This window comes from Geotrypetes seraphini, chromosome 13, assembly GCF_902459505.1.
Source record: "Geotrypetes seraphini chromosome 13, aGeoSer1.1, whole genome shotgun sequence".
Classification (NCBI taxonomy): Eukaryota; Metazoa; Chordata; class Amphibia; order Gymnophiona; family Dermophiidae; genus Geotrypetes; species Geotrypetes seraphini.
Genome location: NC_047096.1, coordinates 1,573,090 through 1,589,262, shown reverse-complemented (window position 1 = coordinate 1,589,262; position 16,173 = coordinate 1,573,090). Strand labels below are relative to the sequence as shown.

General features: G+C 42.3%; 1 protein-coding gene across 1 annotated transcript; it reads right to left on the bottom strand.

Annotated features, from left to right (window-relative positions):
* Positions 1-883: 883 nt before the first annotated feature.
* On the bottom strand, positions 884-15,579 carry LOC117347675 (gastricsin-like). Its single transcript, XM_033918894.1, has 9 exons — positions 15,527-15,579; positions 14,400-14,538; positions 12,754-12,871; positions 10,970-11,088; positions 8,605-8,804; positions 5,122-5,244; positions 2,951-3,094; positions 2,728-2,830; positions 884-1,036 (listed from the first exon to the last, which is right to left on the bottom strand). The coding sequence occupies exons 1-9, from the start codon at positions 15,577-15,579 to the stop codon at positions 884-886; spliced, it is 1,152 nt and encodes a 383-aa protein (XP_033774785.1).
* Between the last annotated feature and the right edge of the window lie 594 nt (positions 15,580-16,173).

The window sequence follows — 16,173 nt, the reverse complement described above, 5'->3', positions numbered from 1 at the left end:
CTCTCATTTTGAATGGTACAGTTCGACTAGGTTTATTTACTTTTCCTAATCCCAAAAATTGCCGTTATAAAAAATATTTTGATCGATCCTTGGCTTATCCAGCAGGTTAGACGATCTGATTCAACCATCTGCATCTTATTGCACCCTTAGAAAACTGGTTAAGACCTATCTGTTCAAAAAATGTGTTACTTGATTGATGACTATATCCTAGTTTCTTATTGTATTTTTCACTATTGAAATATTGTACTGCCTTTCTGAGTGCTTTGTATCCTCTTTATTTTGTGAACTGCCTAGAACTTTTTGAGTGTTGGCGGTATAGAAAAATAACGTTATTATTATTAAGGCTGAAAAGTTAGCTAACTGCAGTGCTAACTTGGGGCAATAGTAAATGCCAATTGAAAACCAAAGGAAGGGAGAGAGGAAGAAGCAAGCAGCAGTGCGGACGGAGTATTGGTGACTTATCTGGAGGATGGGAGACTCCAAAGAAGGGTCAGAGATTGGGCTAGGACTGCTCTCGACACATAACATCAAGGTTGTGTAGTTCCAGGGCTGAAATCTAATAACTGCAGATCCTTATCACACTTTAGTAAACGGGTCTCAATGATATGCAGCTCTCCTCTCTCAATAGTCTACAAATGAGGGTCAAGATCTCTTTCCTTGACATAAAAATCTTACAATAGCTTAAAATCAGACAGAATCCAGAGAAGCTCATTGCTCTCGTTATTTCAGCATCTTCACAAATCCCCCCAACAAGGTTCTTACAAGAAATTACACATAGGTAGACTGAGCCCTAGTCCAGTGACCTTACAATCTAAAAGCTAAAAGTGAAAGGGGGGGTTAGGTGATTACCCCTCCCAAACAGTGAATCTGTCTGGCACAAGCTCTAAACTGCTGTGGCAAAACCAATTTGATTGTTGCCAAAGTCAAAGATGGTGTAATATTCCCGAAGGAAAACGTCACCCAGGATCCACAGAGACTGTCCATTTTGGGAAGACACATAAGTGGAGGAGATGCCAACAGCGCAGGTTCCATTATTCTGTTTAGACAAAGAAAGAGAAATTAAATAAATCACCTGTCTTCGAAAGCTAAACAAGTGAAGCCAGGGTGGTCAGTGGGAGATGTGTGTAGATGCAAGGTAGAGGCTACACAAACAGTGCAAATAACCTTCTACACATGCAAAAAGCAGACACCTCCATTAGAATATTGTTAATGACCAAGAGCGTAATTTTAGAGAAAAGGCGGGTGGGCTTTGTATTGCTACACTAGGGGTTTCTGCCAGGTACTTGGGACCTGAGATGGCCACTGTTGGCCACAGGATACTGGACTTGATGGACCTTCGGTCAGCCCAGTATGGCTGTTCTTATGTGAGCCAAGTATAGGCAATCAAGCCATTGTGACATCACTGACAAGGTTGGCTCTTAGGCATTGGTGGAATGATGCATTATGACAACAAAATCTCAGCTCTGGAATGTTGCTACTCTTTGGGGTTTTGCCTGGTACTTGGACCTGGGTTGGCCACTGTTGGAAACAGGATACTGGGCTTGATGGATCTTTGGTCTGACCCACTAGGGCTGTTCTTAACTTTCAAAGCAAAAGTATGTCAACGACTCCAGAGAATGTCTGTGACCGCATCTGCACCTTCTTTTTGGAATGCATACATTTTCTGTGAATCTGTTCAAATTTTCAAAAGCGGGAGTATAAATGCAAAGCCCTCTCCAGCTCCAGCCCTAGAGACACCTTTGCTCTGTTGCAAGTGGACATATGAATATCACCTGGGCAATTCCATGGAAATCTGTTTCTATAGCTAACCCCTCCCCTTCGTTTTGCTCTTGTCTAACTGCTAGTATTTGCTAATGTCCATGCCCTGACCTGCCCTTGCTCCTCCCATGGCCACGCCTCTGACCCGCCCATGCCCCTCCCAGGTCCACGCCCCTCCCTGGTCCACACCTCTGACCCACCCATGCCCATCCCAAGGCCACACCCTTGACCCACCCATGCCCCTCCCAGGTCCACACCTATGACCCACCCATGCCCCTCCCAGGTCCACACCTATGACCCGCCCATGCCCCTCCCAGGTCCACACCTCTGACCCACCCATGCCCCTCCCAGGTCCACACCTCTGACCCACCCATGCCCCTCCCAGGTCCACACCTATGACCCGCCCATGCCCCTCCCAGGTCCACATTCCTCTTGCAATTGTGTGCTATTGATTTTGTGCATGCAATTTGTAGAATCCTAACTAGGAGCTGTTACAAGTGGAACTGCTAATTAGTGCACATTAACAGCAATTACAGCCAGCAGTTGATAGTATAACTTTACAGATTCAAATCTATGACTTGCATGCTCAGCTTTGTGTGTTAAACATTAAATTGGAGGCAAAGTTTATACAATTAGGGGGGTTATTATAAAACTCCTCCCCTAGCTTTTCCGCAGCACTCTGGGTTTTCTGGTCATTTCTGCCCTTTGCAGACACAAATGCATGTGGATGAACAGTTTCCAGCAAAGCAGTTTTTTGGAAGCAGAATCCACCTTCCCTCCTGCCTCCCTCAACATTTTGAGCTAAGAGCCCCTCCATCTTGTACAGGTAGGGTTGGGATAATCCTCCCCCTCCATCATCCAAAATCATTCTGACCCTTTCTGCTGCCCTTCAGAAGCTCCACTCCTCAATTCAAGCCCTGCTTCCTCTCAGCTCAGCACCCCCTTCTTGTCTCTTACACAAATCCATACCTGGAGAATGTATGCAGAGGGTGCTAATGGGAGGACAGTGCCATTGATGGTGAAGCTGATGACTGGCATCCTTTGCATTTCAGTGCAGTTCACCAAACCCTGTAACAGTATAAAAGAAGACCGGGACCTCATGAAACTGGTGAAAGCAGACCTTGGACAATCAACGTATTCACTGGACAGCTCCCTCTCTTCCTTCTAAAGTTCTGAATCCAAATCCCCCAGACCTACCTCACTATTCTCAGCTCCAATATATGTCAATAGATCCTGCAGGTATTGTTCGGGAACTGTGAGGAGAGAGGTCCCAGTGTCTACAATCCCCTGGCAACCTGAGCTGCACCAGCCAGTTGCCTGTCCGTTGATGGAGAACCTACAAAAACATTCATAAATCAGGACCAACCTCATTCAACACTACCTTCTGCTTGTTGGAAACTTTCAGTTCTTAGATCGTAAAATATTATTTACATGGAATCAGCAGACTGCAACTCAGATTAGCACATGAATAAAAGGGTTACGAGTTGTTTTCAGTTTAGATATCTTGGACAAGGTTTCATGGTGAGCAACAGCTTGAAGAATCGAAGTGGAGTGGCGAATACGTATGTGAGTCAAGAATGTGACTTTACTCTTTTCATCTTAGGCGCTTGTCTCACTATTCTCACCCATTGTATATGCACTCACAGTACACACACAACACATAGTGACATTGGAGGTTTCCAAAAGCCATTGTAAATGTGGGAACTGTAGAAGTTGCAGTATGCCTACAGAGTGTACTTCTTTCACTAATCCAATTGATAATCGATTTTACATTTTGAAATGTTCTACTTCCTGTAAATCAAGCAATGTGGTTTACCTTTTGAAATGCACGTGCAACAAAATGTATGTGGGAAAAACCACACGTCCTTTACACATTTGCTTTAACAAGCACAGATCAGTAGTTTTGAATTCCCGCTGTAGCACACCCCTTGTCCAGCACTGCACCAGAGCCGGGCATGGATCCTGTGCCATTGACCAAGTTTTTGTAGGCCAAAGAAGTGGTGATGTCAATACAACTGATTCTGTGCGAACCACCTGGCCTGAATTTAAAGCAAGTTTATGATCAGACGCTGAGGGTTGCTTGTTGTAATATGTTGGCTACTTTTATTTTTAAATGTTATTTTTGAACGAGTCAGAGTTTGTGGTGTTTTTGTTTTTTTTTAATGAGTTTATTCCAATTGGTCAGTTGACCTGATTGGTTTCTGGAGTTTTCAAGTGGCAAAACTGTGAGCAGGGTCATGATTGGCTATAAACCAGCCATTTTTTATTGCACACAGAGGGCAGAAAGCTAGCCGGTATATCCAGGAGTTTTCTGGTTTCTTTTGATTTTGGTTTTCATTGGTGCTGTTTGTAAAAAATTGAGCTACAAGTGTAATTGGAAAGAGTTATGCTAACACATGTTTTTTTGGAAGACACTTTGATGTAAGATTCTTTCCTGCAGATCCCCTAATGAGGCGGAAGTGAATCTTGTCCCCAGTGGGATCATGGAAGACAAAAGTTAAGGGCCCATCTTTAAATGTTTCTTTTGCCATAAAAATTGTGAAGGGTATTAACGTAGAACAATTTTTTTTCCAGAGAAAGGAAAATGGTAAAACCAGAAGATATAATTTGAGGTTGAGGGGTGGTAGATTCAAAGGCAATGTTAGGAAATTCTACTTTACGGAGAGGGTGGTGGATGCCTGGAATGCGCTCCTGAGAGAGGTGGTGGAGAGTAAAACTGTGACTGAGTTCAAAGAAGCGTGGAATGAACACAGAGGATTTAGAATCAGAAAATAATATTAAATATTGAACTAGGCCAGTACTGGGCAGACTTGCACGGTCTGTGTCTGTATATGGCCGTTTGGGGGAGGATGGGCTGGAGAGGGCTTCAATGATTGGGAGGGTGTAGATGGGCTGGAGTAAGTCTTAATAGAGATTTCGGCAGTTGGAACCCAAGCACAGTACCGGGTAGAGCTTTGGATTCTTGCCCAGAAATAGCTAAGAAGAAAAAATTTTAATTTAAAAAATTTAAATAGATTCAGGTTGGGCAGACTGGATGGGTCTTTATCTGCCATCATCTACTATGTTACTATGACCTACGATTACATCGACCCCATATAAAAGGTGTTTTGAAATTGTGTGGCACCAGAGTTAAGGGGTGTCTGAGGTCCTTTACCCTGTCATTAAATGATGAATGTTGGCAATACCAATTGTGATATTATTTTGGAAGCATATGAATGATCTCCTTCTCTTGAAGTACCTGTGTGTAAACTGCTTTGAGTGTGGTTGGAAAACTACAAAAAGACGGTATCCAAGTCCCAATCCCTTTCCAGATTTGTCCACACACAATGAAAACAGAGAAACATAAAATTCTGGCTCTCTTACTCCTCAATACCAATTTGCCAATATGCTTCTTCCGTGACCTCAGTCCAACAAATGTCACCAGTATAAAGAGTGGGGTCAATTCCTCCAAAAATAATTTCACCTCCATCCTGAGATTTTTCCTGGCTGGAAACAGATTAAAGATGCTTTAAAACAATGATCTGATGAGATCTAAGGGTGAAGTAATAGCCACAAGGCTGATGAATCTTGAACTGTCTTATTGGCGCATTCCTCAATAATACCAAAGAAGAAAAAAAGAAGAGAAAAGGCCTCAAAATACAAAGGGAAGAATGGCAAAAAGAGGCCGCCAGGGAATACAAGTCTTTTATTGAAGTAAAGTCTTATAGTTCTTCTACAAACCTTTTATCTGTTCCGGCTCTGAAGTTTCTCAACACAATGAGGTCTACCATTTTCTCTGTCAGTGCTCCATCTCTTTGGAATAATACTCCGATTCACTTACGGGAAGAATCAACTCTTTACCATTTTAAGATGAAGTTAAAAACATTTCCTTTTCTTGATGCTTTCGAGACCTAAATGCCCTTTGTAGGGCTACATAGTTTTATTCTGCTTTTAGATACCCTCCCTTTTGTTTTTTCCCTATATGTTCTCTTTCTTACTTGATAAATTGTAGTTCTATCCTTCTTCCCTTTTTTGTTTCTGTTTAGTTTTAAATGTTTTTAATAATGATTATTGTTTTAAAGGATGTATTGTTATTCCATATATGTTTTTAAGACAATGTTCATCGCCTAGAAGGCCGACTGGGCGGTATATACAATTTTTAAATAAACTTGAAACTCGAAATGTATAAAAAAACAAACAAGTGCCATCCCACGCCATCACGATTAATATTGTCCCCTGAAGAAGGTGACGCAGTCGCCGAAACTGGGTCCTAGTTGGGATTGCGCTAGTTTGTGTTTTATACATTTTAAGGACTTCACTTCAATAAAAGACTTGTCTTCCCTGTCTGGTTGTGACGTCTCCAGGGCCTCTTTTTGCTGTTCTTCGCATTCCTCAATACGACATATAAAATACAAAAGTGGAAACATTACACTTTCTTTCTTGTATTTTTGAGAAGGTCATCAATAAAAACGATTGAAAATAAAAGAACCGAGAGTTGTGAAGTTACCTGGAGAGTCCAGAAGCCTCGTCTCCTGAGCAACTGTAGTCACGGCCTAGGCTGAGGAAATAAAGGGAAATCATGTGAAAAACATCTCTTTGTAGTTGGTCTAAACCAGTCTTTCTCGAGTCGGTCCTGGAGTCCCCCCTTGACAGTCAGGTTTTCAGGATACCCACAATGAATCTGCATGAAAGGAATTTGCATCTAATGGAGGCAGTACATGCACCTGAAAACCTGACTGGCAAGGGGGACCCCAGGACCGACTCGAGAACCACTGCTCTGAACTTCCTGGATCGGTAGCATGGAATGTTGCTACTCTTTGGGGTTTGCAGTACATAGGGCCGAAGGATATTTCTTAAACCACTTGATGTTATTCAAAATAGGTAAAAATATATACCTTCAAATTTCTTGTGTTTTTTTTTTAATTTAATGATCTAACTAGACTAATGTTATATTTTTGCAAAGCCCTCAGATGCTAAACTAGGAGGATGGTATATCATACAATGTAAACAGATTTCAGTGCATAGGACCTCACATAACATACGTTATCCCAAGTCCACATTCTGTTCAGTTTTCAAATAATCATTTATACCGTAGCCTCCGTCCCTTCCCTTAGGGTAGTTGTCCTTTAGGAAGCCAGCGTTGGCCCAATTTTCTGTTAAAGATAAGTGTTGCTGTTTCAAAAGCTTTAAGCTAGAGAATTAAATGGTAGAAATCATTATGTACGGGGTAACCAAACTTATGATTGAATTAGAGGCATTTTTTAATTAGAATGAAAAGAGAAAAATAATTTAACGAAGGGAAGGAGGATATGGTATAAATGATTATTTGAAAACTGAACAGAATGTGGACTTGGGATAACGTATGTTATGTGAGGTCCTATGCACTGAAATCTGTTTACATTGTATGATATACCATCCTCCTAGTTTAGCATCTGAGGGCTTTGCAAAAATATAACATTAGTCCAGTTAGATCATTAAATTAAAAAAAAAAAACAAACAAGAAATTTGAAGGTATATATTTTTACCTATTTTGAATAACATCAAGTGGTTTAAGAAATATCCTTCGGCCCTATGTACTGCAATTATTTCATTTTGGACAGGATTTTGATTGAAAAGGATCCATGTTTCTTGTTTTTGACTCTTTCGGTTTTGGCCACTGTGAGAACGGACTACTGGCCTTGATGGACCATTGGTCTGATCCAGTAAGGCTATTCTCAAGTTCTTATGGGAGCCAAATATAAAGCTCCTTTTGCTAAACTGCAGAAGAGCTTCTTACTCATTCAATTCCTGTGAGCATCAGAGCATTTACCTCACTGGCCGTGGCAAGAAGCTCTTCCGTGGTCCAGAAAAACCCAGCGATAATGCTACAGTCTAAGTGACGCGATCCACCATCTACAGCAGGTGTTGGTGTTGCCTCTCTCTAATAACACTTTCGGCCCCACACCTAAGAAGTAACATCAGAGGATCAGCCGACACAATGTGGGGATCACATTCGTGCTGTTGCTCCCTCCAGGAAAATTAAAAAGTTACGGGGAAGGGAAGGGGGCGTGTTCATCTGCTGGTTTTGTTCTGTGTAGCAGTGTGCCTGATATCCTTAGTGTGTGGTGTGCATTAAGGACATAATTACTTGTATAGCATTTTCTTCTTTTTTATGAGTGTATGAGATTATAAACTAAGACTGTGTACAGTGTGTAGGTGTGTCTTTGGGTTCTGTTTTGTGCCCGAGACAGGTGTGTAGGATGTCAGACTACTCTAAGGCCTATTTTGGGGGTATTGGTATGGCCTGAGTGCTCACATTGGAGTTTGTGGTTGTGGCAATGTGCTTAGGGAAGGTGTGGGCACATGTGTGTGGGAAGGGGGTTTTGTGTCTTGGGTGGTGTTCCTTCATCAGCTGCTTCTCTTATTTTCCCCTCATCTCGGAACTGAAGTGCTGGGAGAGTAGGGGTGAGGAGCAGGGTTGCTCGTGGAATGGACCAGAGGTCAACATTTTCCACTGTGTCCCTCGGAAAACATTGTACAACGTTTTACAAGGTTGTTTATCCAAAAGGACTGATGCAGTGTTCCTAGTTTATTTGGTTCATTTTACTGGTCCATTTTCTTCATGTATGTCGAATTTGATACATTTGTTTTCATTGCTTTAGAGATGATGAACTACTGGTAATCCTTTTTTTCACAATTCTTTGCACCATTCTGGGTACTGGGAAGCATGAACCGTCTGGTTGGACTGATTCTGAGGGTCATCAGATGAAAAGTCCCAGAGAGACGTTCTCTTGTGTGGAACCTTTCGCCCACTTCTGAACTTTACAGAATGAAGACCAACATGTGTACGAAAAGCTAAGGATAATTTGGGAGGAAAGGAAACATTACCCGTTCAGGTAGACGCTGAAGATGGGTGATGTAAGCAGGTTCGCTTGCATCATACCCTCCAAAACCGTGGTAGCACTGTCTACTGAAATGGATGGGTAGGCCAATCCCAGAATCCCATCAAATGAAGCAAACACAAAGCTATAGCCAGGCTCACTCACGCTCAAGCCAAATTCCTGTTGTTCAATGGAGGTGTCCTCAATCTGAAGAAAAAAGAGAGCTAAAACAGAAACCAAAAGGCAAATGGCAGCTTTTCAGTACTAATATAGGGGGGGGGGGGGGGCGCTGGTAGCCTTTTGTGACTTTTATGAGGTTTGATATTATTATTATGTTTTATGATAGTTGTCATGTATGTGATTGTGACTATGTTTGTACCTTGCTGTGACCCACTTTAGGAAAGGCGGGAAATAAATAAATACCCCACAGTTGAAAGAGAGGAGAGTCAAACTCTTTTCTTAGCTTTCTAAAAAGCAGAGCTGAAGGAAAAGACACTCTTTGACTGCTTATCTCTATGTGAGGAAGGGGATTTCCATGTTGTCACAAGGCGGCCCCTATGCCTAGCGAGGAAGCCTTGCCAGAAGAGGGAAATGAGGTTAAAACCTTTGAAAGTATTCCTAAGCCTGCTAAGGAGAGTCCCAAAGCAGTCCCTAGGAACACTTACAAGCCAAGCCTTCCAGCATGGAAACCTCCTAAAGCAGGCAGATCTGGTTTAGCTTTATCTAAGCCAGTTGTGGGAAAACAGACAGAAAGACTACATCTCCCAGCAGCCAAAGGGCCAGAGAAAGGAAAGAGCAGGAATGGAATATTGGCCACACCCAAACAAGCTCAAACTGGTTTAGGCCAGGTGAGAAGTTCTCTGAGGTCAGGCTACCCTAACACACCTGCAGGGGGGACTAATCAGCTCCCTGCAATGAAAGAAAAGGGTTTAGTTTTCACACAGGGCCAGCTTCAGAGTGCCTACCTACTCCATACCCAGCAAGTCAGAGCCACACAGCAAAAAGAAAGCAGCCGACTCCAGCCACAGAGAACCAGAAAGCAAGAGTCCACCTCATAGCAATAAACTCAGGCAGAGGTTTGTGATGAAGAAGCTAATGATCAGGTGGATTCTGGGTTTGTGCAGGAGAGTGAAATGGTGGATAATGACGTTACCTATGATATGGAAATAGAATGCTCCGATTTGCCCAGCTCTGAAGGGCTGGACATAGGCTGAGAGCCATTGCTAATAAGGGAGCTGGAGGGAAAAGGAAAGTCTGCTCCAGTTTATGGAAAATGTTGAAGTTTTGTTTTGAACTTTAGCTACAGGCCACAGGCAGCCATTTTGTTTGGATCTTTCCAAGCTGATCCACTGAGGGAAAATTATTGGAGAGGATCCCACCCTTGGGGCATTAAGCCTAACCCCAAGGGAGTTTTGATTTTGTTGGAATCAGGTTTTTATGTTTTGGCTTAATCTGCAATTGTTTTCTTTGCTTTGTGAATGCTGGACTTAAGCACAAGGTAATACAAACCTGAGAATTTATTTGACATTTGTTTATTCTGGTGAAACAATAAACAGTACCCAAGAAAATTGCACCCAAAGTTTTGAACTCTTATTTTGAGCCTTACCAAGCTACCCAACAGCTTCGTAAACCGCTCAGCCGAGGTTTGTGTGCACTGGGTTAGGCCACTTGCTGAGCCCAGCTTGGCTGCACCCGGTCACACTATTCACTGCATTTAGGGTTTAGATCGAGGAAAAGAGCCACCAGTTCTTCTGGGCTCTTTGTAGCGTCTCACGACTGCCTTGGTACATCATTAACAAAGGACAGTCCTGGAAAACCCTGGAACTTCATGAATGCAGCTCTGGAGGAACATTTCCCTCCCTTTCCAACCCTTCCATTTGCAGTCTCATTCTGTGTAGGCACAGTCAGAGGGCTTGGAAGTCTGTGCATCTGGGCCAGATCAATCACAGCAGATGTTCAATAATATTCTCAAAGAGCTGAGCGTGTTAACAACTTGGTGGTGGGGGGGGGGGGGGGAAGCAGTCGTTTAGTTCTGTAAGTCTGAGTGCGAGGGAACGTCTTGTTCCTGTAGGACAGTGGCTGGACTTATCTGTGCAGAAATGGAAGAGGTTTCTTCATTTTTTAAAATGAACTACAGTAGCCTTTTACTAATGCTTAGGGTACGCTAACGGTCATTAGTATACAGTAAGGGTCAAGCGGCCCTTGGGAATAAAATGGAATGCTCAGCATTCAGCTTAGTATCTAAATTGTTTTCTTTTTGGTGGCCAGAGTTAAAATGTTTGATTACCCAAATATGTTATACATCCACTTTCCACCCTTGGGTGTCACTAGAAAACAGCTTCTTCTCTCTAGTTACTGAAACGGTCACTTACTGTCACGGTGTCGTATCCGAGGATCCCGGTGAGACTGCCGGTTCCGTATGCAATGGAGAACTGCTGTCGGTTGGAGGTGTAGGTGGAGGAGTGGTTGGGCCTGAATCGGGGGTGGCTGGCTAGACAGAAAAGAGAATACAGTAATTCCATTTCTCTCAACTTATCCTATGGTGTTGCTTCCAAGGTAATTGGTCGGAGAGATGTCTGGAAAAATGTGGAAGATTAATTAGGAGTTGGTAACAAGAAGCTAAACTGTTCCAAATTGTCCAGGAAGAGCCAAGGAGCTGATCGCTTCTCTTTAAGGTCCTACTGCTTCCAAATTGTCAGCAAGGCAACATTGAGAAACGGAGACTTGTCAAATAATTGCCTCTGTGAACTGTAAACTCATTGTTATGTTAAGTTAATCAGGTTTTCTATTCCACCTTTACCTATTCAGTTCAAGGTCAGATTACATTACAAGAGGTTGGGTCAGTTATCCAGGAAATTACAATGGACAGATTGACCTGGACAGGTAGATCAGCACAGCATAGTTACAAGTTGAAGAAGGACATCGTTGGTGCATCATGATGTCTTAGGAGTTGCATTAGACAGTTTAGTAAAGGGCTTTGACAATTTCCATTTCAGTTACTTCAGGGTTGGCTCCCGTTTTTGGACTAGAAATGCTTTGAAAAGTTTTCTGAACCTGAGATAGTGGAAGTGGTAGTTGATTCCAGCATTTTGCTAATTGGTATTGGATGGAGAACTAGGGTTACCAGACGTCCAGGGGTCCGGACAGTTTTTCAAAACCTGGCACTTTGTCTGGGTTTTGAAAAGCTTTCCTTCGTGCAGAAGGGCATCCGCACATACGACGCAATGACATCACGCGTTTGCATGATATCATTGTGTCTCATCCGCGCATGCGTGGATGTGCTGCCGATGAGAACAGGCAGCGGGTTTGGAGGTGGGCCTGGGGGGCGGGTCTAGGGGGGTCGGAAAATCTGGTCATTTGCCTGGTAGACTTTATATTGTTGCATGCTGGGAATTTTAAGTGGCAAAGACTTCTGGTGCAACATCTGTTGGAGGCTCCCTGGAGTAGGTAGTTGGGGGCAATCCCTCTCGAGATTTTAAAGGCAGTGATGCCTAATTTAAACTTGATCCTTGCGCTTACGGGCAGCCAATGTAGTTTCATATAGTAGGGCTGTAGATGTCCTGATTTCCACGGTCCGTATATATGAGTCTTCCTGCTGCGTTTTGAACTAGTTCCAGCCGCGAAAGCAATGTTTTAGAGCAAAGAGCTCGTATTTCATTACAGTAGTCTTTGTTTTTGGAATTGTCGTCATCTCAGATTATTACGTTCAAAGTTATTCTGTCTCATTCTCATATGATTCTTGCTGCACAACTGCGGAACAGCTTAAATGCTTTAAATAATGATTATTTTATGTTTAAAAAACTTTTGAAAACTTATTTATTTGAAAACTCTGGATGTGGTGAAATATTTTGAATTTCATGCAATCATTTATTATTTCCTCTACTCCACCTTGAACCTAATTTAGGGAGTTGGCAGATTAGAAGTCCTAAATAACATAACATAAATCAAGGAGCTTTGCATTTTGAGCAATATCTCACCTGCTTAAAAGTACAGTAACCAGGTGCACGAGATCCTTCCTAAACATAGCCTAGAAGTTCTGAGCATATTATCATCACCTTTACGGACGCTTTCTAAATGCAAACAATCTATCGCTGTAATTAGAGGCGGTCTGAGGACCCCAGTAAAATTCCCAGCCAGATCACCCTGCGTTACTCACTGCACGCCTGACTTTCACAGAAGATGGAGGCCACCCATAGGTTGGAGGAGCCGGTGTCAAAGAGAACCAGGAAGTTCTGAGGAGGAGTTCCAATGCTGATCTCTCCGAAGTAGGACATCTAATCAGAAGAGAAGGAATACATTTTGTTGGTTTCTGGTAGAAGACTAAGGCTTTCCTCCTGGACTTCTTTCTATTATTTTGCCCTGGAAGTGGGTTTAGATGGCTCTGTCTAAGTGTTGTTTTCCTTTAATTCTATGTTTTGGTTCAAAGCAATTTTCTTTGGAGATCTTAGAATGTAGAATTTTGCAGCGGTAACAAAAAAAATGGAATTATTGTACAGCTAAGAAGCAATTATGTTCACACTTTTGGAATAGATGACAAAGGCCCACAAACGTTCCCAGAAAGTTCTGAAATCCAAATTTCAGACTGGATATCAATCAATATAATCATTTGTAACGTTCAAGGCATCTCTTTGGCCTTTAGCTCTTCACTTCCTTCTTCCTGATGGCTACTTTTCTTCTGTGTGGGGCAGATTGAAATCCTTTGTTTCATCCCTTTCCCCAACCTTTTTCTTTTTATTGTTATCCCTGATTCCCCTTTTTCTTTCCCCATGTTCTCAATTGTTTTCCTTTACGTTTTGTCTTCTTTCTGTTCTTACCCTATTTAATTTGGTTTTTGTTTTAAATTTTAATTGTAAACTGCTTAGATTTGCCTTCTGGTTTTGTATTTGCTGTATATTAAATAAATTGAACTTGAATATTTGAAATAATTCACATGTAATCCACTTTACATATAGAGAAACCTGTATAAAAATTCCTTCCTCTGTGAAATGTTCCTTCCCACCCTAATTCTTGTTAACCGTGTCGAGCTCTGCGAATGTTGAGATAATGCGGTATACAAACCTAAAGTTTAGTTTAGTTTAGTTTAGGTTTGGGACGACTTCCCTATAAGGAAAGGCTAAAGCTGCTAATGCTCTTCAGCTTGGAGAAGAGACGGCTCAGGGGTGATTTGAGAAAGGTCTATAAAATACTGAGTGGAGAGGGTGGATATGAATCGCTTGTTCACTCTTTCCAAAAATACTAGCACTAGAGGGCATGTGATGAAGATACTAAGTAGTAGATTTAAAGCAAACCAGAGAAAATATTTCTTCACAATTAAACTCTGGAATTCGTTGCCAGAGAATGTGGTGAAATCAGTTAGCTTAGCGGGGTTTAAAAAAGGTTTGGATAATTTCCTAAAAAAGAAGTCCATAGACCATTCTTGAGATGGCTTGGGGAAATCCACTACTTATTCCTAGGAAAAGCAGCCTAGAATCTGTTTTGCTACTTGGGATCTAGCTAGGTATTCGTGACCTGGGTTGACCACTGTTGGAGACAGGATACTGGGTTTGATGGATCTGTGCTCTGTCCCAGTATGACAGTATGTTCTTATGTTTCTGTAGTAAAGGAATATGGGTAGGATCTCTCATTATTTCTCAGAACATACTCGAGGGTTTATCACAAGCATAGAGCAGATATGTGGAACACATTTTGGGATCAGTGTGATTAATGTTTTGTTCTCATGGACTACATAAAGGTCTTTGACCTCCTCGGAAGTCATTTTAGAGAAGGAAAGACAGTGCATGAGCCCAGGTTGCTTTTACCTACCTCCGCGTAGGTTGATAAGGGTTCATTAGTGGCCTTTGAAGCACTGAAGCCATACTTGGTGCCTGGATCAACCGTGGGTACCTCTAGTCCCTCTTCTTCCATCGCTTCCCTTATGGACTTGAATCTTTTCAGAGAAACTCTGTGCAGGACAAAACAAAGTGGCTGAGTGTGAACAAAAGTCCCCCCCCCCCTTCTTTCCTCTTCCTCAACTAAGTCTTGTAAATATTTGGAAATAGCCACATTCAGACATTTTGCAACATTTTTCTCCTCATTTTTCAAACCAATTTGCAGGCTGGTGGGCCAGCAAGTCCGTCTTCAAAGGAAGACCCTGCATAGGACTTTCAAAATGAAAAGGCCACGTGTACCTCTGTCGCCTCCTTTTTGCCCTGGATAAAGGCAGTCGGGCTGTGGTGAGTACAGGTATTTTAGCCATAGAGAGAGCTTTACATTACGGTGGCTGTATAATTTCACTGCCACGAGTGCTCAGGTGCTGATGTTGATAATATCACATAACGCACAAAGTCAGACCTGCAGTTTGGCTCTTGCTATTTCACCATATGAACTATGTGGAAAGCCCTCCTCACTCTGGTCACATAACCTTGTGCTGGATAGTAACATAGGGCCATGTTTATGGGGTGGGACAGCTTTAACTGGGGTTTACTATATGGCCACTCGAAATACTAAGGAAAGAACTTATATAATCACTCGAGCTTCTCAAAATATGTCCTATCAGGAACCATAAGGGGCCCCCCGAGACACTGCACTTATACACACGTGGCAAACATACCCATTACTATATGGCCCAGTGGCTATTTACTGAGGTAAAAATCTTTAATTGCTTTTCCAATTCATAAACATATTTTCACATTCTAATAATTTCTTGTGGCTACTTTATTTCATATACAAGGGGCTGCTGAAAAGTTCTCAGCCCAATCAACAAAGTTAGAATAGTGTCCATCGAGGGCTATGGAAGAAAAAAAAGCGGAAATTCACTGGACCAAGTGTATAGCCCTTGATGGAGATTGCCCCAACTTTGTTGGTTGGGCTGAGAACTTTTCAGCGGCCCCTCGTAACATTGTATTGATAAAAATCTCATATCCTAACTTGTGCCACTTGCCGAGACTCACCTCAGTCCATTGGAAAGTTGGAGGCAGGCCAGCACCAAGAGTAGATACCGCATGATCTTTAAATCTGATAACCACAAGTTTCCAGTAGGAATTTTTACCAACAATTCAGGTGTGTTGGAAAAAAGTTCAGATAAATCCAAGAAGAAAACGCCTTCGTAAAAGACTTGAGAAAGGTCAAGCACAGATTAACAGTATCACCTGCAGCTTGCTGCCTTTCTCTTTTATATGCCCCGGTTCATTAATTTAGACCCCGCTATCACCCCAGAAAATGACAGCTGAAGGATAACACTGGAGCCCCCCGAGTTCCAAACTCAAAAATGCCGGACAGCTATTAGTCAAAGCAGGCTTATATATCCATGTGCTTGCCACCCACACAATTGCTGGCATCTGTGCCTGCCACCCACTGCCAAGGTCTATACATTATACAAAGACACAATACACTCATGTGTGTCACCAACCGTTATCTGATGCCAGCTTTCTAAGTGATTGGGTAAACCAAGAAACAAACTTCTTATCTGCTTCTAAATGCACCAATTTGAACCCCCCCCTACTGCCTCTGTATGCTTCATTTTTTGTTTCCTGTTCATGATAACCAGCAAAATCTACAGAAGAAGAGGAAAACAATGACCTAGCCAAAAAGTGGGATT